At 39.1% G+C, this 24458-nt stretch overlaps 1 protein-coding gene across 7 annotated transcripts in view; it reads right to left on the bottom strand.

Moving 5' to 3' along the window:
- AFF2 (ALF transcription elongation factor 2) overlaps positions 1 to 24458 on the bottom strand; it is a 504750-nt gene that overhangs the window by 77872 nt on the left and 402420 nt on the right. For all 7 annotated transcript variants that reach the window (XM_054472110.2, XM_054472113.2, XM_054472111.2 and 4 more), the window contains one exon: positions 11076 to 11113. In XM_054472110.2, coding sequence (XP_054328085.1) covers positions 11076 to 11113 — 38 coding nt within the window. The remainder of the gene's footprint in view (positions 1 to 11075; positions 11114 to 24458) is intronic.

The following is a 24458-nucleotide window of genomic DNA, read 5'->3' as shown; positions in this document are numbered from 1 at the left end:
TGCCTGCCCCAACAAGGGGAACAATTCTGTCTTGGATTTAAATTACCATGGTGCATGAGAGTATGCTGATATAGAGTATATAAACACATGTGCATATAAAAACTGGATTATAATGACATGTAATATACCCCTATGCTGTAAATTCTACAAATAAAAACATTTTCCTGTGGAAGAAAGATTTACTTTTTTTTTTTTTTTTTTCAATGGCGGCTCTCTAGTTAACTCCTGTTGATTTAGGCAAAAGCTTTAAGAAAGCAGATACTATTTGTTTCCTATTTGAGTCTCTGGCCAAAATGAGTCATTTCTGTAGTTTTCAGTCCCCCCAAACTAGTAGTCAACTGAATAATAACTTACTACCTCAGGCTCTTGACTCTGAATGCATTCTGCGGTCGACAGAGGACTGATTTACTGTTTGGACCCCTGTGTATAGTCACCATGGGGGCATGCATCATTTCCCTAGAAATAAAAATAGCCCTACTGTGCTTATGTTTTGGGCTGACAAAAATACATTCAGAAAGAAATTTTATGTCTGTGAAGTGAATTCAGAAACTGAAGCTAAAATAATAGTGTTTTGTGTCGTGCCTAAAATACTATATCTTAGTGTAGCCTAGACATTTGTGTAATGTGAAAGGAACCGTATGAAAGAAACATTTTGAAAAATGCAAGAAATAATCAAGGGTTCATGAAGCCAGAAGGGAACAGCTGAATGCTTACAGGAACGCTATACGAGCTGAGATTTACATAAAAGTCCACAGAGAAGGATTAGCTAGATATAATCAGAAAGGATTTGATGTGTCTATTTATTTGCAAACAGTTTAAAAAGAGCACCTTATAGTCTCTCCCTAACTCTAACCTTTAATTTTCTAGAATAAAAGAATCCTTTCCAGCATTTTGTTAGTTTCACCCACACTGCACTGCTCTCCTCCTAATACCAAAAGTAGGGCCCAAGTATTAATATTTGGCAGTGTGATGCTTTAGGTATACTGGCACATGCAACAACTCTTTCCTTTCTTTTCTATTCTGCAACTCACACACTTGGTATTTTCCGCTACTGTGAAAAATGCCACCCCCCGCCCCAGCTGCCTCTAAGTACCAGACATTGCTCACAACACAGCATCTGCTTTCTTCTCTTAGTGCCTTTTGAAAGTGTTGTTCTGCTCTCTTGAAAGGCCTCTCCCCACTGTTCACTGGGGGACTCCTGCTGAGATAGGGAGAGCTCACTCTCAGCAGTTGCTCCCTCCTTCATCTCTGCCCCATAGAATGCTACACGTGCTTCAATCATACAAATGACCTATTCTGTAGTGTAATGGCTTTGTCTTTCCCTACCAGTGTGTGGGGACTCTCACAGTAGGGATCTTATTTAACTAATCTCTATCAACTGTGTCTGCCACATAGTAGGGACATCATTATTGTTTGTTAAAAGAGCAAATGTGTGGCTTGCTTGAATTCTAGCAGGTGAGCTATGTGACTCTAAATTTTTGACAGTTTACTGAAAGATCACTACATGGCAATATTGAAATAAAATTCTAGGTGTAACTCTTATATACCCAAAACTGAGCTGACTTGTGTGGGCAGATTAAACAGCATTGTCCATTCTTGTCTAAACAGCAAACACTAAGAAGGACAGAGTTAGAAACTAACACGTGGACCAGGCAGTATTTTATGAATGTTGATACTAAAAATAACATGGTTTAGTTCCCTTTAAAATGGTTTAATTCTACATTTGCTGGCTTAGTTGAGGTCCATCAGATTCACCAATAAATGAGTGCTTTCTGTTTCTATTTTATCCCTGTGGTTATTAGGGTATTAATTTAACACCTAAAGAGAAAAGGTTCTCATAAAACTTTTGGAAAGATGAGTGATGGTAATTTGGCAACTAATGTGTTTGAAGTTTTGAAGAAACTTATCCTTACAGTTATAAATGTAATATAATTGAAGTTGGCACAATTGTTAAAGAACCTGCAAATCTGATGATTCATTAACTTTTGACACATTTGGTGTCATGTTCTAAGAAAATAAATTGTTAAATAAAGTTACATAATACAACTGAAAAAACCAATAACACATTTCTAGGCATTGAAAGTGGACATGTGTGTCCTGAGAGGGAGTTGGTAAAAACTGAAGAGTTCCTGAAAACTTGGGGTTCTGGGCAGTTTGCTCTTTGGGTCTCAGTTTTCTCATCTGAGATTGCCTAGATGGTACAAATCCAAATACCAATGAAAAGGAAGGTGTTCAGACATTTGTGCAAATTTCTTTAGCTGTGAGGATGATTGCTGTTGCATCCAATTGTGTCTGTCTAAACAACATGAAGAGCCCAATTTATTTTATGCAGCTATTTAGAGAGAGATGTTATTGGTATCTTTCCATTAATTGTCCTTAAATTGGCGAGAGCCAGTTAGAGATTGACTAGAGGTTTGGTGAGGATGTAGGAAGTACATTGTTGAGGGTGCCTCATTATCTTGAAATGAGTGGACTGGGCATTTTGCCCACTGATCTGATGAAGCCCACTGGGGACTACTTAGCTTCATGTTTCTCACTCAGTGGGACCCACCCCAAATTTCCTATACCTTCATTGAGGACTGTGTCTCAGGGCATTTACAATCCATAAAAACAACTTACAGTGTCACACTGTAAAAGACACATAGGAGTCACACAGAAGAATGGCACAGAATAGAGAATCCAGAAATAAATCTAAGCATTTATAGTCAATTCATTTTTTTTTTTTTTTTAGAAAACTTTTATTTTAGGTTCAGGGGTACATGTGCAGGTTTGTTATATAGGTAAACTGCATGTAATGGGGGTTGGATTTACAGATTATTTCATCACTCAGGTAATAAGCATAGTATCTGGTAGGTATTTATTTCTAATCCTCTCCCTCTTCCCACCCTCCACCCTGAAATAGGCCCAGTTGTCTGTTGTTCCTTTCGTAGTGTCCGTTGTTCTCATTGTTTAGCTCCCACTAAAAATATGCAGTATTTATGTTCTCACTCATAAGTGGGAGTTGAACAATGAGAACACATGGACACAGGGAGGGGAACACACACACCAGGGCCTGATGGGGGGTGGAGGGCTAGGGGAGGGAACCTAGAGGACGGGTCAATATATGCAGCAAATGACCACAGCACACGTATACCTATGTAACAAACCTGCATGTTCTGCACGTGTATACCAGAACTTAAAGTAAAATTTTAAAAAGTAATGCAGTATTTGGTTTTCTGTTCCGCATTACTTTGCTTAGGATAATGGCCTCCAGCTCTGTCCATGTTGCAAACTACACAATTTCATTCATTTTTATGGCTGCATAGTATTCCATGGTGTATATACACCATATTTTCTTTACCCAGTCTTCCGTGGATGGGGATTTAGGTTGATTCCATGTATTTGCTATTGTCAATAGTGCTGCAATGAACATACACGTGCATATGTCTCTATGGTAGAATGATTTATATTCCTTTGGGTATATACCCAAAAATGGGATTGTTGGGCCAAATAGTAATTCTGTTTTAAGTTCTTTGAGGATTTGCCACATTACTATCCACAACGGCTGAACTAATTTATACTCCCACCAGCAGTGTACAAGTGTCCCTTTTGTCTGTGACCTTGCCAACAAATGTGGAATTAAACATTTCTAAATGGAAGGAAGCCACTTTATTGTTAGCAACAACACTCGATTCTGTGTTTCATGAAACATTTGCCCTGCCAGACAAAGATATCCTCTGGTCAAACACATTTGGGAATCCTTAGGTAAGACAAAGCTAAACAGAACTCCTTCTTTGAGCCTACATTATGTGAATGTGCACAGTTATGCTCCAGGGAAGGGATATGATAGAAGATGCCAAAACTTCTTGGTGCTGGAGCCTTTTATTCTCAAGGAGAAAAATCCCACACAACTTGTTTGGCAGAGCACAAATCAGATTCCACTGCCTTATCATTCAGAATGGTGACTTAACTGACTGACATTCTGCATGTCTATGATGTGCATGTATACAAGAACATCACAAGAGATATGGACTCCAAATGCAAAATTACCTTTGGTCCTAGGGGGCCATTTCAAAGGCTTTACCAAGTGTCTTTGGAGCCACACTTATTTTCTACCTAAGATATCTTTTTTAAACTCTAATGATGTGGCTTCTTGTCCTTTATTCCACAAATGTAAAAGGTGAAAATGGTGGGGAAAGGCATTATGTGTGTGTGCACGTGTGTGTGTGGAGTTAAACACAGATGCATTATACACACATAAACACACACACACACACACACACATATATATATATAATTTATGTGCATGCATGAATCTACATCGAACTAACAGGGCTAATATTGTTCTAAAATGAGTATAATCATAAAACAGACTTCCAGGCTTTGGCTTTTTTAAAGAAGTGGAATGTCCATATAAATAATCTAGCTGAGGCCTATAACAAGGAGATGACGCATGCAATTTCATACTACAAACTAATATCAGATTCAAGACTAGAACCCAGGTCTATCAACCCTTTGTGTTTAATAATTAGGGGACTGATTGATAATTCACATTCAGTACCAAGTGAAGAGCTCTTTAGTGCCATTTGACTCTACCATGTGAATCTCTTTCATCTGGGTGAGCTCTGAGGGCCCTAAGCTACCATTTCTACTCAGCCTTGGTTTCCAACCTGGTCTTTCACTGCCTGCACCCCATCAGGCATCCTGGGCTCCTTGCTTTCCCTTGCCATACCTCAGCACCAGTGTCGCAAACCGGCAGTCCTTAAAATCCTGGTGCAAATGTTTTCTCCTCCCCCATTGTCCCTTCCATCTTTGACAGTGTAAACTAGAAGCACTTTTTGTTCTTAGAGCCTCCCTGTACTTTATCTGTTCCCCACTTAACAAACATTCCTCTCCCCATGTATCTTGTATTTAATTTTTTACAAACCGATTTTATCTTTTCTGCTGGACTCTAAACTCCTCAAGGGTAGGACCTGTGTCAGATTTACTTTTAATTCCGTCAGCACCTATCACAGTTCCCAGAATGTTGTAGAACCTAAATAAATATTCATCAGATGAATAAATGAATAAAGTGCAAATATCGTAGTCAGGAAAATTTTTGAGGCTATTTGTCATTTTCACTAATGAAAGCACCATATCTATGATGAATCAGATCCTAAAAAACCTGTAATTTCCTATGCAGAGTGGATTCTGATCCTGAATTGTGAAAGACAACCATCACATTGTTTAATGTTGTTAAAGTGTAAAAGCAGGGAAGAATTTTATGCTTGACAACAGTGTGTGCATGCTCTCTCTCTCTCGGTTTCTTTCTCCCTCTCTTTTGGTAACAGATGTCAACCTTGGTTAGATTCAACTCAACTTATTAGTGCATGGCTTTTAGCCAAAAGCAATTCACATTTTCAGAAATGTACTATCACATATGTCTTAATAACAGAAATGTGCTTTTGAAAAAAATGTATGTGATAAGTCACATATGGTGGAAGAAATCTGTACATCTCTCAGGCCTTGCTGTCACAATGAAATCTTGGAGATGACTGCTGCAGAGCATTAAAATACAAGTGAAAGTCTTTCTGACACATTAAAGAGCCATAATTTGAACATACTAATCAAGCTCTGATAACAGTATGGTTCCAATATAGTGAGAAATAGACCAGGTTTCTCTTGTCCTGATCAGTGATCTTAAGAACACTCATGTTTGAGTCTTACCCTCAGAGGTAATATTTAATGTTTCAAGGAAATGGCATTAGTGTATCCAGGTACATTATGTGCTTACATTCACTAGGCATATATTTAATTTCTTTTTTATATGGAGCATAATTACTGTATATCACAGTCTCCCTATGGCAATGAAAGAAGCAGCTTACAACCATGAAAGTACTAAAAATAAATTGAAAGAGTGGTTAAGAAATAGGGAGAGGGAGGCAAAACTTTTAGAAACTTATTAGCCATACACTAATAAGTTTATTTACCATCATCATAACTGAAAGCTAATTTAGCCTTAGTTAGATGTGGAAGTGACAGAATTGTAGAAAATTAATATGCCCTTTGCAATAAATCCATCTACACACAATTTGGAAGACTAGCAGTATGCCCTAGATATGTGTTCTATGTGTTCACTTGTTTCTGAGGCATCAATGCCCCGTCAGTGGATCTCATATCCGTATGATTTTCAAAGGTAGTGCGTGAAGAGCGAATCTGTTTGCTCTGAATGAGAATTAAGTGGCACATCAACCCTAGAAAGTCCTAAACACACAATAAGGGCTCAGTAAAACTCATTGTTTTAAAGGCCAAAGGAGAAAGGATTGATAGTTTAACCTTCAGCATCACAAAAAAGCTTAATGCTTTTTTCTACCTCACCAACTAGAGCAGGAGTCCACAAACTTTCTATAAGGGGCCAGATGGTAAAAATGTACAGCTTTGTAGGCTACATACATTTTATGTCACAACTACTCAACTCTGCCATTGTAGCACAAAAGCAGCCACAGACAATATGGAAATGAATGAGTGTGGCTGTGTTCCAATAAAACTTTATTTATGCTTACTGAAATTTGAATTTCATGTAATTTTCACATGTCAAGATATGTTCTTCTTTTGATTTTTTTCAACCATTTGCCAAACTCTACGCCAAAGGGCTATATGAAACCACACACATGTTCATATTTACCAATTTGTGTTCATACTTGAGTTGTAAATGATGCCGCTGGGCCTCTGTTTTCCAGTAAAACTGTACACAATTTTCATTGTATGCTCAAAAAGACAATCAAATGTTATTTCTTGATACGAGATCAAACAAGGAACTGGTCAGAAACAGAACAGCTAGAAAGAACCAGAGCAATGGAGGAACATTTTTACATGTGGCATGAGTCACGAATAACAGGGACTGTGTTGCGGGAAGTCAGGGACCCTGAACGGAGGGACCTGCTGAAGCCATGGCAGAAGAACATAAATTGTGAAGATTTCATGGACATTTATTCGTTCCCCAAATTAATACTTTTATAATTTCTTACGCCTGTCTTTACTGCAGTCTCTGAACATAAATTGTGAAGATTTCATGGACGCTTATCACTTCCCCAATCAATACCCCTGTGATTTCCTATGCCTGTCTTTACTTTAATCTCTTAATCCCATCATCTTCACAAGCTGAGGAGGATGTATGTTGCCTCAGGACCCAGTGATAATTGTGTTAACTGTACAAATTGTTTGTAGAGCATGTGTGTTTGAACAATATGAAATCTGGGCACCGTGAAAAAAGAACAGGATAACAGCAATGTTCAGGGAACAAGAGAGATAACCTTAAACTCTGACCGCTGGTGAGCCGGGAGGAACAGAGCCATATTTCTCTGCTTTCAAAAGCAAATGGGAGAAATATCACTGAATTCTTTTTCTCAGCAAGGAACATCCCTGAGAAAGAGAATGCGTCCCTGAGGGGAGGCCTCTGAAATGGCCACTTTGGGGGCAGCTGTCTTTTACGGTCACAGCTGTGGGATGAAATAAGCCCCGGTCTCCCATAGCGCTCCCAGGCTTATTAGGACGAGGAAATTCCCGCCTAATAAATTTTGGTCAGACTGGTTGTCTGCTCTCAAACCCTGTCTCCTGATAAGATGTCATCAATGATGATGCGTGCCCGAAACTTCATTAGCAATTTTAATTTTGCCCCGGTCCTGTGGTCCTGTGATCTTGCCCTGCCTCCATTTGCCTTGTGATATCTTATTACCTTGTGAAGCACGTGATCTCTGTGACCCACACCCTATTCGTACACTCCCTCCCCTTTTCAAAATCACTCATAAAAACTTGCTGGTTTTAAGGCTCGGGGGGCATCACGGAACCTGCCGACACGTGATGTCTTCCCTGGACACCCAGCTTTAAAATTTCTCTCTTTTGTACTCTGTCCCTTTATTTCTCAGACCGGCTGACACTTAGGGAAAATAGAAAAGAACCTACGTGAAATATCAGGGGTGAATTTCACCTGATAGGACTGGACCACTTGGTTAGTTATGATACACATGCTCTTTTAACATGATGGTGACACTCTACTAGAAGAGAGCCACCAGCCTTATCAAGCCTGCAGGCTAGGTTCCTGGAGGAAACCTATTTTCCTGGAAGAATCCCTGTTTTCTGGGATATGTCCAATTTGTTTACTTATTCATTCAGAAAACATGTATTGAACCTTTACTCTATTTGGGGTTCCAGTGCATTGTGTGTAACTGAAATTGTCTAGTGTTACCGGGGGGATCTTTGTTCTTCAAGCTCCCAAGATGGTGGCGGCCACTCCCAAGATGGGGCGGGCCTTTTGTTCTCTGACCTGGGGTTCTTGGCCTCATGGATTCCAACGAATGGAACCTTGGGCCATGTGGTGAGTGTTATAGCTCTATTAGAAGCTGTGGGTCATGGAAGAGAACTGTGGAACCCAGCGACCAGTGTTCAGCCTGATTAGGATGAACCCAGGCACTTAGCTGTGCAGGAACAATGGCAAGCCTTTAGCCCGATTGGGAGTGGCAATGGGCACCTCGCTGGATCAGGAGCGCAGCGGACGCCCTGCCGGATCCAGAGGGGTGGAAGTCAAGGGCGGGTCTGCAATGGCGGCATTCAGCAGTGGTGGATGGCGAGCAAAAGCTCAGCTTGAGCCGGGACAAGTACGGACCAGAAGAGTGTACAGTTGCAAGATTTAATAGAGTGAAAACAGAGCTCCCATACAGTGGGAGGGGACCCAAAGAGGGTTACCTGATCTGGCTTGAATGCCTGGGTTTATATCCCGATCATTGTCCCTCCTCCTGTGCTCTCAGGCGATAGATGATTTGATTATTTCTTTACCTCCTGTTTTTAGCCTAATTGGTATTTTAGTGAGCTCTCTTTACTACCTGATTGGTCGGGTGTGAGCTGAGTCACAAGCCCCGTGTTTAAAGGAGGGTGTGGTCACCTTCCCCAGCTAGGCTTAGGAATTCTTAGTCGGCCTGGGATATCCAGCTAGTCCTGTCTCTCAGTCCCCCTCTCAACGGGAAAACCCAAGTGCTGTTGGGGAGGTTGGCCAACGACTGCTCTAACTGCTTCCTGCTGAATTGGGGGCATAGTAGGGTTGTGCAGTTGAGATTTCCTCAGGAGTGATGCCTTCGATGTCATCAGAAATGGCAAAAGGACCATTATATATAAAACTTTTTAAAAACTTTGACTCTGTTCTCCTGTCAGGCAGAGCAACTGAACCCTGCTGTAGAGTTTTTGTTTCTGAGCTGAGGTCTTGAGGAAGTCTCCTTCTTCAAGTGCTGAGTCTGGTATCATGAACCCAAACTCATCCTGAGAACAGTATCTTATTTAATTAGAAGACAATTCTAAACACCTCCCGGTTGGTTATGACTTAGGTTTATTACTAAGCGGATTTTCAAATATATTTAAAGCACAAAGCTCAATAATCCTTTGACTCTTCTAGTTTCCGTTCCTTCTTTTTATAACATTCCTCAAAACTGCACTGTGAATTAATAAGAACTCATAAAAATACAATTACTGTAGGGTCAAATTCTTACAAGGAGCAAAGAGAAAACAGGTCCTGCTTCTAGGCCATTAGAATAGAATTAAATGCAACCCCAAACACTGCCAATGGGCTATTCTATGCATGCAAAAATGCAACTTGGGAATCACTTCCTATTGGGAGGGCTGGAGCTTGGAGACATTTGCCATTGAGGGCCTTGATTTACATTCCTCCAGCTGTAGCCCCACTCCTTGTGACCTGGGGCACACATCTGCATGCAGCCGGACTAGAGGGAGGAGTGCAGTTGAACTGCAGGAAAGAAGATCACTAATCGCCCACCCAGGGACAAAAGCCCTGACCCTGGCCTCATTAGCGCCATCCTCTAATTCTCTGAGCTTGCCAGCCACAGGCTCACAGTGGAGGAGCCTTTAGGGCATTCAGACGGAAAAGAAATCAGGCTGCAGAGAAGATTTCAACTCCCAACTGCACGACCTGACAAAACCTCAGCTACTACAAATACTTCCGTAAGACTACAACATAATATATCTCCAGACTACGGATGCCCCTCTAGATGTTACAGAGCCTGATAGGGAATATTCTTTGGCCTAAGAAAAATGAAACTTAAAAGCAAAGTACACAACACCTTTTGGAAAAACGTACTAGGGCTTGGATTTAATGGTATGCTAAATGCTACCCTGGTGCCCTGGAAATTCAGTTATTTTATTATACAAAACAAAAACATTTCTTGTCATTGGCATTAGCTGATCCATTCTCCCAGAAACTTAAAAGTCTATGTACTCTCCATTTCTGTATTTGGTACCAACTATAATGGAAGTCAGCCGAAATAAATTAACACATAGTTCCTCGAGATGTGATATTACCAGACCTATAATAACACAGCAAATAGAGAAAGTCCTCCCTCAGCCACAGAGCTGGCAGGACTAGCATGCATTGTAACACTGCAATCAGATGTTACAAACCAAATGACAAAACAGCCATCCTTCTTAATTTGAAAGTCTCCCTTCTGGAAGAGACAGGATGTCTAAGATGTACTATATTTAAAGGAGGTCTGTGTAGCTTGTTTATGATTTAAGAGTATCTCATAAAATGCCTTGGGAATTGCTTTCTGTTAGCTAAAACAAAAAAGAAAAGCCTTTAGTTAAGTATATTTTATGAGCTTTTCATTAACAGAGTATTGAGGCCTTGATGCCAAGGTGCCAAACCTCCCCACGTGGCTGGAAATCACTTGGCACACTTTCAGTCATTTATGTCTCTGTCATAGGTCCAAGGTTTGCAATTAAAAATGTAATCTTTTTAGCATGTGCAAAACCCAAAGGCTTGAAGTACTATGTATTGAATATGATTATAATAGTATTTGGCAGCTATTCATGGATTGCACATATTAATTTATGTAAACTGGGTACAACTTGGGGCATTTCTTCATCAGGAGCACAGGGAAAAATATAAGCCAGTCCCTGCTCATTGGAGGACTTTTTTGGCTTGTTTTGTTTTTGTCTTTAAATTGTCATGAATAGAGATTAACTCAAAATCCAAGGTCTCTTTTATGACCTTATTTTTCACATGCATTCAAGTCCATTAAAATTAACATTTGCAACTAATAAAAATAATAACTTACTTCACAGGATTATTCCTAGGTTTTGCCTTTTCAACAGCCTGTAAACAGAAGAAAAAATGCAATTAGACAATATTAGCAGGCATAATCATTGCAACTAGCTACCAAAACAATAAGCAATATAAAATGCTCTTCAGAAACATAAGGAGCTAACCGAAACAGGGTGCTGTAGAAAAGCAGACTGGAGACTCAGAAAGCAATTTTCTTCTCCTGGGAAACATGGTTACCTGTCCAAGCGCAGCTTTCTAATACAGGTGGGCATTGTGAGGGCTGCCTAGAAAGTTCATCAGGGACCATAAAAGTGGACTTCTGCTTTCTACATATGGCTAGCCAGTTTTCCCAGCACCATTTATTAAATAGGGAATCCTTTCCCCATTTCTTGTTTTTCTCAGGTTTGTCAAAGATCAGATGGTTGTAGATATGTGGCATTATTTCTGACGGCTCTGTTCTGTTCCATTGATCTATATCTCTGTTTTGGTACCAGTACCATGCTGTTTTGGTTACTGTAGCCTTGTAGTATAGTTTGAAGTCAGGTAGCGTGATGCCTCCAGCTTTGTTCTTTTGGCTTAGGATTGACTTGGCGATGCGGGCTCTTTTTTGGTTCCATATGAACTTTAAAGTAGTTTTTTCCAATTCTGTGAAGAAAGTCATTGGTAGCTTGATGGGGATGGCATTGAATCTGTAAATTACCTTGGGAAGGATGGCCATTTTCATGATATTGATTCTTCCTACCCATGAGCATGGAATGTTCTTCCATTTGTTTGTATCCTCTTTTATTTCCTTGAGCAGTGGTTTGTAGTTCTCCTTGAAGAGGTCTTTCACATCCCTTGTAAGTTGGATTCCTAGGTATTTTATTCTCTTTGAAGCAATTGTGAATGGGAGTTCACTCATGATTTGGCTCTCTGTTTGTCTGTTATTGATGTATAAGAATGCTTGTGATTTTTGCACATTGATTTTGAAAATGTGGCACATCTACACCATGGAATACTATGCAGCCATAAGAAATGATGAGTTCATGTCCTTTGTAGGGACATGGATGAAATTGGAAATCATCATTCTCAGTAAACTATTGCAAGAACAAAAAACCAAACACCGCATATTCTCACTCATAGGTGGGAATTGAACAATGAGAACACATGGACACAGGAAGGGGAACATCACACTTCAGGGACTGTTGTGGGTTGGGGGGAGGGGGGAGGGATAACATTGGGAGATATACCTAATGCTAGATGACGAGTTGGTGGGTGCAGTGCACCAGCATGGCACATGTATACATATGTAACTTACCTGCACATTGGGCACATGTACCATAAAACCTAAAGTATAATAATAATAATAATAATAATAATTACAATAAAAGAAAAAAAAAGAAAAAGAAAAAAAAAATAATAAACCACCTGTAAACTTAAAAAAAAAAAAAAAAAGTGGACTTCTGGGTGCACAACTAGGGTCCCTCTCTTCCCACCTTTCAGTCTAATCTTACCGTGTTTGGACCTGCTTGGGTTGTAATGACAGGTTGGGGAAACAGATGCAGATGGAATGGTCATAGGCATATCCTGGATTTTTAGATTTGTGGTAGGGAACTGCTCACCCTAGCACTACTACTGACATCTGGCCATACTTCCACCATGATAGAAAGTCGAGTGTCCACTTCTAAAATCATTTTTATTAGCCGACACCACAGAAAGGCAAGGAATGACTGAACACTCAGATCAATTTCCTCCTGTGGAAGCTTTAAGAAAATATACACCAAATCATAGAAATGAGGAAATCTCTGGGCCTCTCATCTTGCATTGCCTTAGACATGGAGACTGGTTCCAGTTTAGTGCTGAACCCATTGATCTGTGTACAGTCCATTTATCATTCATGAAAAGAGCTAGTGATCTTCACAGTATATTAGAAGAAACAACTCAGATCATCTGTCAACAGCCCTCTTATTTCTGTTTCCTTCTCCACAGGGATTTCATCTCCTTCGATTCTTCTGGAATTAAAATGTTGCTAAGCAACACAGCTGGGGGTGCTGATGGCAGAATGGCTACAGTCTATCAAACTGTTTAAGCACCTGGAGGGTTTTAGTGATGATTTTTTTTTCATATTTCTGTAGCATAATTATGTAATCAGAACCAAACTTGTACTCCCGTAGACTTTTTCAGGCTATAGACATTATGTTTGATAAAAAGAGCATTGAAGCAGCCATTTGACAACCTCAGGGTTGTTCAGATCTTTTTAAAAAGTATCTGTTTGGGGACCTTTAAATTTGTGCATCTTGGAGGTGGGTAAGGGCTACAGAGAAGAGAATACTGCTGTAAATTAGAATACAGAGGCAACCACTTTTAGCAGAGACAACATATAATCTAACTCTGGACTTGACATTCTGGGTGACAGGTGATATTCAACATACTGAAGACCTCTATGCATAATAACTGAATAAAACACTTCCAAAGTTTAGATGTTAGTGCTGGAAATCCATGCTTCCATTTATTAAGTCTCAAGTTCTGTTTCTAGATAAATAACCATTAATATTTGGGCACTTTGGCTTGGTAGGCAAAAATCATTTTCTCACCATCTGTGCCTGAGGTTGAATTTTGGCAAGTGCTAGAATAGGAAAAAAGCTAAGGAATGAGGTAAGAGGTGAAAATGAGAAAACAAGAAATATGTGTCTGGCTGGCCCAACTCATCTGTCACATGTATCTTGCATATGAAAACTTGTCCATTTGCTGTCCATTTGCAGTCCATGTACAGAGGATGCGAACCTCACTCATCCTGCAGATTCTCCCACGTCAGAAGAACAAAGGGAGAAGCTGTGCTGGCAAGAAGTGGGGACTGCCATGCACCTTTCCTACAGCAGCAGGACCCAGTCTGTACATACATGCACACTCACATCTGCCTTTTTAAAAAAAAAACCCTTTTCTCTCCCAAGCCTGGCTGGTTTGCAATAAGATGTAGTAGTAGGCTGAAGACATGTCACTGTGGAAATCATGTGAATCCACTTTTTTCAATCCCTTAGAATCCAGATAAGTCTGTTCTGGAAGACTTAGGTTATCACAAAGTAATGGGTGCTGTGTTCAAGTGGTTTCCTTTTAAAGCATGTTGGATGTGATAGGATGAGCTTGCCACTGGCAGGAGACAGGAAGAGGGAAAAATCAAAGTGACATTGCTTATCCTCCCTTTGATTCGGAGGCATGTTTTTTGAAAATACCCTCTCTGTTCTATGCTTTGGAACTGTCAATTATACCCAGTTATTTTTCTCTGATCAGGAGGAACGTGATCATGTTTGAGGCCAGTTTCTTTGAAACATACATCTTTTTATAGAGCCAACATAGGAAAATAACTTCCTTCAAATTATTTTTTCTGGGTTGCCTGGCTATTGATTGAAAATGTCTATGCTGAGAGGTTCTCTTTTCTTTGGAAATTAACTTGCGATCATTCTGATGTCCCAACAGCTCTAGTCAGATGTCCTCATGTCATCCTCTTGTGTGCTCATCACCTTGAATCTCTCAAGTAAATGATGGCCAGTAAATGATGGTAGAGTAAATGATGGCAGAGAACCTTGCCATATGAGAAAAAGCTCACAATGTGTTACTTTGTTTTCACTGTAATTTGATGTTGTTTTAGGCATGCTGTGAGGAATTATTACATTAAGAGACTTTGAGGAAAAAATTTTAAGTGAATTATTTATGTGCAAATGATATGTGAATTATTCTACAAGATACACAAAGGGAGAATTTCTCTTTTGAAATGATGGGACATAAGAAGACCATCCCAAGTTCCAGATACACATGCCAGAATGTGAGACACACTGCAAAAGGAGGAAAATTAAAAGGAAATGACATAGCACAATTCACCAAACATCAAGACAGTTACATATTGGGATTGCAGCTAATTTTAAGTTTAAAAACATACATTAAAGTAATTTAAACTGATTGGAAAATGGAGGCTGGAGAGTTAACAGTTATGCTGCTTTAATTTATAATGTCTATATGCCTTTAAAAACCTATATTCTCCTTATTTTGTGCCATGGTTCCCTATCATGATACTTATCTCACAATTGAGGAAGCTCTAGTATAAGAAAAAAACAATAAAAGAAATTAAAATGTTAGAGAATGTACTCCAGTATGGTGTGATGAGAGGTAATAGGCTAGAGTGGAGATAGTGCTGTGCCAGAAATGTTAAAAACCTGGATTCTAGTCCCAGATTTGCCTCTTACCCTATTGGCAAGTACTAAACACCTTTGAGCATCAGTTTCTTCATTTTGAAAATGAAGATAATAATTCCTGCCTTTTCTACAGCAAGGGTGGTTGTGAGTAGCCAACATTGACAACAGTGCTCTGGAAGCTGCAACATGATATGTAAATGCGGTGCACCTTGATTGTGACTGCTTTCTACACAGGTGTTCATGCATAGATTTTTACAGCCAGATACTTTATGGGCTTACTGAGTAGAGGCCACGTTGTGGTATGAAACCTACATAGTCATTCCAATGAGGATTATAGGAACCACTATCTTCTGCTCTCCATATCAGTAGTGGTTCTGGAGTGAATAGAATGCTTCTGTCTGGAAAGTGCTATTCACAGAAGACTTTGATATGTTTAGATTCTACGGACCTCTCTTTCTCTCTATTTTTCTTTCTCTCTTTTCTCTCTCTTTCTCTGTGTTTCCAAGGAAGCCTAGGATGATTCCGTATTTTCCAGTTGATCTCTCCTTTAGTAGCCCCTCCCTCCACACTTCACTCCATCAGATGGACTCTTTACTTTTTTATTAACATTGGACCCTGAGGATGGGGAAGACCTGAAGCTCCTTTTCTACATGGGCCACCTCTGTCATGGGGTATCTTGAGAAATTAAATGCAAGGAAGAAGGAACTTCTCTGATTCCAAGGAGCATTTCTGAGGTGACTCCTCTCTCATTATCAGCAAATTTATTTCCTTTGGAGGGATGATGTGGCTACAGACAGGCTCAGATTTGCTCACTCGCTAAACCTATGTTCCTGAAAATAAGAACCTTGTCTTTCTTTTATATAGAGAATCCTTGTGCTGCACTAAAGCTCAAGTAACCCAGGAACCATGTTGAATTACATAAACCATATAATATAGCACTATTACAAAAAAATAGGTAGAAAGAAAGAAGGAAAGAAAGACAGTTGTTGTCTCTTGAGTCCCATCCACATGGCATACATGATATTATATTTCCTTAAGGATAAAATATGACATAAAAGGTGCTTAGAAAACTTGCCAGCCATTTTCTATATAATGATAACACTTCTTCAAAATTCTTTAGCAAGGTAATTCTGTCTCAGAGATTATACTCCATTAATTGCTATTCTAGTCCAATAGACGTGTATAAATATGTATAAATATACATATAAATATACACGTCTATTGGACTAGAAATATATATTTATGGAAAATGTAGAGAATCTTTTGGGGGTTATAAGAAGCATGCTCTGAACAGTCAGACTTATGACATTATCCCCCTCCTTTTACAGAAAACAAAGCTAATGCAATGTGTTTCCTGTATGTTGAGACCGTCAAAGTGAACATTTGGATGGCCTAGAGATATTGTGGCAATGGACTCAGGTATTGGTTTTTTCCATAATCAATAATAATACTGTCAGTCAAGCATAAAATGTGATTTTGTTAGTATTGCTCTATATGCCTTTTACATTTCCATTTCATATGCATTTTCCTTTCATTCTACCAGCAGATATATCCAAACTGGGTTTTTACATTTCTTAATCAAAAGGGAAAAGCCAATCATTCAGATAATTTCAAATAACTGGGTATTCAACAACATGGAAAAAGACAGAAAAACAATTAATTGCATTGGTTTTGTGTTTCTTTGTTTTGTTTTGGATTTAATTTTTTTTCACATGATTGTTCTGTGAGGCACAGCTATACCCTAATCTAGCAGCATGTATTGGTAAATTGCATTGATTGCCTAAGTTCAGAAGAGAAACTCTTCTATTAACAAATGAACTCATCATTAGGGTATTCAGATGGCCTAAAATCAATACCGACAGAATTGGCTAAAACAATTGAAGAGACATATACTGACAGCACTTGCTTAAATATAAAAATGAATTGCTTAATTACAGCATTTAAATAAGTTTCACTGGAATGAGTAATATGGCAAAAGACAATGTATCCTGTAGGCTAAACCCCAGCTGGCATTAAGCACACATAGCCAAGGGTGGCAGATTAAGAGGACAAAATGGCACTCAAGATTTTGCAACACCTGGATGCCTGAATTTCTGACTTGTCATACAGGGATTATAATCTTTAGGAAAACACTAACCACTATTATGGATGCCTGAAAACGTGCATGGAAACATCTCGTATTTGAACCTTGAACCTCTAGGAAGCAAAAACATGTTACCTGTCTTTAGATCACTGGGCTTTCCATATTTTAACTTTATTCATTCTTTTCTAATAATCAATGAAATAGGTCTTTGCTATACGTAACAGGGGAGGGAATATACTTTTGACAGGCAGAGTTTGGGGAAAATTTGTTCTCAGTGGATAGAACTATGTCTTGCACTTAATAGTCACTTAAACATTGATGAGATAAATGAATCAAGAACGACTAGGCAAACTCATAGGCCTGGACATTATGCTCTGGGCATGAAAATGTGCCAGAGGACACTAAGCTCTGTATGGAGGGAAAAAATAAGCCTCTGGAGGAAGAGCTGAGCTCCGGGCTGATGTGCATCTAAATTCACCCTGCAACTGAATGTAAGGCTCTTGTTTACACTCCGAAGAGGAGGGAGTCTGGAGCAGCATTCACAGGGTGAATTTCCCATCCCACTTTCTGGAAGAAGGCTTGTAGCTACCTGTGCCTTCCTCACTCTTCCTGCAACTACTGCTAACTTGATTTGTATTGCCTTTCACCAGGACTATGGCCACTGCCACCTCACTTCTCTACTGGTCTCCCTATTCTAAATCTATTTTATGTTCTACTTCAAGATGAATCTTCCTGAGGCTCCACTTTGATCACATTGCTCTCATTGTCATAATCCTTCATGGCTTCCCATTGCTCATTGAGTAAATATCAATTTCACTCACACTGCCATTCAAGACCCTGCCACAGCCAGTTGAATAGCCACTGAATAGCAGGTACTACTTGTACCTGAATGTGCATTTCACTACCATGGCAGCCAGAGTTTTGTGAGCATCCAGCCCAAAGATGATGTGATAACAGCATTCAGAAGTGCCTGCATTCCACAAGGCTTGCTCCCTTCACTCTGGCTATGTTGCTGGATAGAAAATCCTTTGGCAAGATCCATTTGTCAATTGGAAATTTCCTTTATAACTAAGGTTTGGTTTATTGTAACTTAATGAAAAATGTACTGTCTTTGGTGAAGAAGCATGTTTCACCCACAAAGTCATCTGTTGACACTAATCATTCTCTAAGTGGAGTAAATATGGAGATGCCAGGCAAGCACTTCAATATTGCATTGAGGTGTTTATTTTTCCCCAGTCAGGAGGCCCAATGTAAGTAGCACTTGGTCACTCTGTTCCCCTGGGGTTTGTGGGTTTGAAAATTCAATTTTCTTTCCCCTAACCAATCTGAGCCCTCTTGCCCCTGATGCTAAGGGGGCACACCTCACAAAATGACATGTATCTTTTAGTTAGAGACCATCAATGCCTAATAGAGGTTTTCTCCCTACCATGCATAACCAGAAGACATGGGAAGTGTATTATTAGTACATAGTAGGTACTCAATTACGTATTCAAAAACCTAATTGGCAGGAAATACTGATAAAATATCTTTATCATTAACCTACTAGTGTGATAAGGCTTCCTATCCCTTTGGAACACATTATACTCTGGGTGATGAGACTACATTTTTATTTATATACTAAATACTAACTGACCACTTTGTATCTCAGTTTTCTTATTGAGAAAATTAGAAAGCTGGAGTAAAAACTCTATGGTCATTTTAAGGTCTGGTATTCTATATTTTAATACACACACAGGAGTATTTCACATATATCTAAAAGGATTACATACATATGGATATATATATATAAATATATGTATTTATATATATGCACACATATGAATATATATATTTTTCTCATATGAATATATATATATATATAAAGTGGACTAAGGCTTCATATTTAGCCCTGAATCATATATTTGTGTGATTGAATATTGAGTGAAGGACTTGGCAACAATGTCCTTGGCAACAATGGTGTTTGCCCTTTATTACATAAAGTCTGTAGTATACAATGGAGAATGTAGGGTTCAAGGGAAGGAATTTTAAGCAGAAACTGGATAGAGTCAGACTTGATTTGGGAAGATAAATGTGGATACAATAAGGAAGATGGATACAATGAGGGAGAAACAGGAAGCTAGGGAGTTACTTTCTCGTTAATCAAAAGAGAAGTAATGAACACAAGAACATGGCAGATCAAACCAGAATGTCTCTTGGACCACAGACAGCATTACTATTTCTGTGCTAACAACTCAAAATAGTCTGAACTAGGAGGCAAAAAATACCAACTAATTGTCTAATGTACTGAATTTTCCCTCAGTCTATTTCTAACTATAGTCAGGAAAACCAGGCTCTGTAGCATGTCCTGGTAGTATTATCAGGTCTACCCTATCATCATTCAGGAAGGGAGCCTCTCAGGAAACACTACTTCTGCTCTGGCTGGAAGGGACAATATAATATGTTTTATCAGAAAAAAAATGTGGAATTTTCTTCACCTTCTGCCAAAAGAGCTGAAACACACGCAAGCCTCTCTCCAAATACTGTATCTGTTCACCATTAGTTATAGACTGAGAAGGAGAATCTTGCTGGGTTGGAAGATAGTTGCTGCCATTATCTGCAGGCATGCACACTGCCAATAAACAGAGTTGTGCCACAGAGTCTAATTTGTCTATTTTAGATGTCTTCTCCTTCATCTTTTGAAGCCTCAATTGTAACAGTTGTGAAACTACATCAGGATTTACGCAAATATATTAAAACAGAAAAGTTGCTGAGAACAGTTTCATGCTCACACTGTGAAGACTTAATGGTACAAAATCAATGTTTTCATGGCTCCCGAGGGAAGCTGAATTAACATCATCCCCCAAACAGATTCCTCCCTCTTCAGGATAGTTCCCTTCCCTTCATTTCATAACACTTCTGCTCCCCTGAGCTAAGGAGTTGTATCTAGCACGTTGTTTCTCTGCAGATGCAGTAAAGAGGAATAAAGACTTACTAAGACTTAATGACCCTCGAGTCCATGTCTATGCCCAGAGGATTCTGAAGGCTAGGCTCGGGGATTCTGGGACATGCCTGGTCATAGGGATGCTCTCACTCACTATAAAGTTTTCTCCACGTTACCAGGCAGGCTCGTGGCTCAGAGGCTTGAAGGTGAACCTAATTGCTGTCTTTAAGAACCTGAGCTCATGCTGTGATTCTGCTCCAAGTGAGGGCTGGGAGAAGAAATATTAGCGAGGTAAGAATGGTTGGGCAGGAGAGGTGAGACGATACAGAGGGGAGAAGAAGAGGGCAAATGAGGATATAAGAGGCCAGGTTCTTCCACTTTTCTGACGAATTATCACAAGTACCACTGCACTACTCTCTTCACAGAGGAACACAACAGAGCATATGGGATTGGAACAGGCACATCCATAGGTGAGGGCAGTGGTGTGCCAATCAGTAATGCACAGAATTTCTATTTGTCTCGGTATCTCTGTATCTCTCTCTCTCTCTCCCCTCCCCCTCCCTCTCTTACACACACACACACACACACACACACACACACACTCACAGAGTACACTGTTCACAGCCAGAACACCACAAATACAGTCATATAGTAGCATGGCCATACTTGTTGTCAATAAGACAAAAGGATGTTATTGCAGACTTCATTTATATGTGTGTGTTTAAGGTGGTGGGTGGGTGTCACTTATGTCAATATTCAAATAAAATTACATGGGTATTAACACATTTGGTCTGTACACTTTTATTCTCTCTTTCCCTCATTGTCTGTGTGAATTTAATGTTGCCAATTGTAACTTGGTTCCCTGTATCTCTACAATAAAAATGTAGCCATTTTTATTGTAAGCACAATACCCCTGCTAGCAAAACACAGGGGTAGAGGAAGCAGTGGGAAAAGCCCTGTGGGCTTGCTGGGCCCCCCAGTAAGCAATTTCAGCTTTGCCTCACAGAGGTCCTTTAGGAGAGCTGCCGGAGGTACTCGGAAAAGGCTACAGAGAGAAGGAAACCTCCAGGTGAACTTTGTAACAATTTGAACCCATTGAGAAATCTCCTGGCCAGAACTGGGGGAAGGGCATGAATCCGGACTGCAGACTCCACAGGAGGGGGAAGAACTAAAGCCCTACTTGCTTTTGCAGCAATGTTGCCAGAAATGACAGGATTTTATACTCTTTTATGGCAAAATAGTAATCAATTTTGTATATATATATAATATATATGTATATATATACACATATATATTTATACATATATATTATATATGTATATGTATACACATATATATTTATGCATATATGTATATATACACATATATATTTATACCTATATGTGTATATATATATATATTTATACATATAGACATATATTTATACATATATACATATATATTTATACCTATATATACATATATACATGCATATACATATATATACATATTTGTGTATATATCTCTCTCTCACATTTTAACCATTTGTCTGTTGATGAACATTTAGATTGATTCCATATCCTAGCTATTGTGACTTGTGCAGCAATAAACATGGTGGTGCAAGTATTCCTTTAATATACTGATTTTCTTTACTTTGGAAAACTACCCAGTAGTGAGATTGTTGGGTCATATAGTAGTTCTATTTTTAGTTTTTTGAGAAACACACACGTATATATGATTCAGGGTTAAATATGAAGCTTTAGTCGACCTCCATTAACAATAAACTAGCTTTAGCAAGTTTATACATTTTTAGTAAAATGTTCCAAAGACTCCTATGAAATTTTTGCTGTGTGAAATACGAGTTATGTGGCCCCATACATTTTGGAAAGTTTTGTTTCTTTTTTCTGCCCATCCACCTGTATTTTGAATGGTTAATGTTGGATTGGTTAATCTCAAATTTGGAAACTCTTCTGTGCACTTAAAATGCTTATGCTATTTGCTCTTGATAAATAAAGATAAAAGTAAATATAGCTGCTTAAGAAAATATCAATTCAGTTTTCCATGCAGAACAAGGTCCTTGGTGTTTGCAGCCTGCCTGGTGACTTTTTTAGCAGATGGCAGATATCTGGTGGGGAGGGGGTAGAGTTAAGCATTCTTGAGCCCTAAACCAAAGCCCCAGTAAATTTTTCAAGCCAGAATATAAATTTCAAAATCTTACTTTTTCAAAGTGGCAAAGTGTTTCATTATATAACTTTTGCTTGAGATGTGCATACTGTTCTAGGTATATTCTAGAACCCTGATTAAACTCAAGGCTTGGAAACTACCAATGAAGTTAGGCACACATGGTGCATTTCCTGGGACTTACGAATGACTCCAGAGTGAAACTTCCAGGCTGCAAGAATGGATTAGGACCCTAATTGGGATGATGAAGAGACTTAAGGAAAAGAATGTGCTTGGACCAAACAGGGGGTGGGGTTTGAGTGAAGAAAGGACCAGTGATGTCTAGTCATTTCCTCCAGCCCAGAAAGGGCAACATGATGAGGACTCTTTTCTCCAGGCACTTCAACTGAAATTTGTACTTAGTGGTCCCCAGCTTTCCAGAGGTGGCTGCTCTCTCACTGCCCCACTCTTTACAGAACCATATATGTGCTGTGTGCTCTTTGTGGGTGAAAAGGCTGTGGTCATCCCTGTCATATATGAGCATTATCTATTTTGAAATGACAGATCATATCCATTTTTGTTTCTGTTTGGATCTTGGGGCAAGCAACATACCCTCTCCAGTGTTTGACTTAAGGTCATTGTGGAAAAGTGCTAAGCTAAGCAAAAGAGCTATTGGCTTTGCAACTGAAATGCTCATAGTTGGATAATTCATAAAGTTTGTTAAACATTAGCCAGTATTTGGTCATTACTGACCATGTGATAAGCACAATACATAAAAACATTACACTTCTGTGCATCTCTGTATGCTCAAAGCATTCTATTGTATATAGATTACAAGTCGAAAAAATTGGTACTAAAGGAGAAGACCTAATTGTAATAAAAAAATTCAGCGCACAGGTTTCTAAACAGTCACAGACTTGTCTCAAGCATATTAAGAACCACATCGTACAAGCCCTAAGCAGTTTCTTATTAATCTAGTCTCTGTGCTAATATAGCCAAATGGGAAATACAATCTTGGGAATATGAAGGCCAATGTTACTCTATTAACCTTATATGTTATCCTATTTACTCTCCTGTCTTTAATGAATAAATTAAAATGTCCTCTCATTCTCTAATTGGTGGATAGTTTGAGTATGACAATGTATGGATTTTATTCAGCTACATTCTGTAACCTTAACGGCCCAAATGCTATCATTCTGTGAGGGATTTCAATGAAAGGCAATGACAGATAAACTGTTTACATTAAAAGACTCTATCAAAGTTATTTTGCACCCAGTTTCATCCTAATCCATCTGCTGTTTCTAGAGCTGTGACAGGCTGACCTCTCTTGCTGTGTGTGTCGTATCGATGTCATTACTGAAGAGGCTTTCCCCAGCCTTTCTGCTGATAACAAAGTAAATAGAAATGCAGAGGAACCTTGGGGAGGTAACAACTTGTTCAGTATGATGAGGGAGAACTGTGGCTACAAAATAGGACCGATTACAGCAGGGAAGAGTATCTGTTGTCACAACTAATATATTCTATACAGCACACCAACTTCAAAAGAGCCAGCTGATAGCAGGAGTAAAATTCATTGCATCTTTTTCATTAGCAAACTTAACATATAAACGCGGGCTTTCAATTTAATGTGGCTACTAGGTTCTGAAAGTTCAGTGTGCATCACAGGTATCAGGAACACATCCCAAAGCTGCCAGAATGTTTGGGTCTTCAGCGGCTATGCAATTATTTCATTTGAAATTCTCAAATAGCAACCAGGCCAGTAAGCTCGCTCAACAAGAACAACAACCACGACCATGATCACCACCAAACAACAAACAAATCAAAATGGATCAAATATAAGACCTGCATTAAAGAAACTGGATTAAAAGCAACTTTTTTGTGTTAGGTAATTAGTAATCTGAAGATTTAAAAAAAGAAAAAACAAAACTATGAAGTGGAGGGCAAGATCTAAGATTATTGTATTCTGTAAATGCTCATATGCTTAAGGTGCAACTCTGCTACTAGTGTTTAGTTGGAAAGTCCATACATCTCCAGTAATTAATATGCTTTCAATTAAGTGAACATTTCACAGAATACCAGCATACTTCT

The sequence above is a fragment of the Pongo pygmaeus genome, chromosome X (genome assembly GCF_028885625.2).
Source record: "Pongo pygmaeus isolate AG05252 chromosome X, NHGRI_mPonPyg2-v2.0_pri, whole genome shotgun sequence".
NCBI classification, from domain to species: Eukaryota; Metazoa; Chordata; class Mammalia; order Primates; family Hominidae; genus Pongo; species Pongo pygmaeus.
Note: the sequence above shows the minus strand (reverse complement) of the source record. Positions and strands in the feature narration are given on the sequence as shown.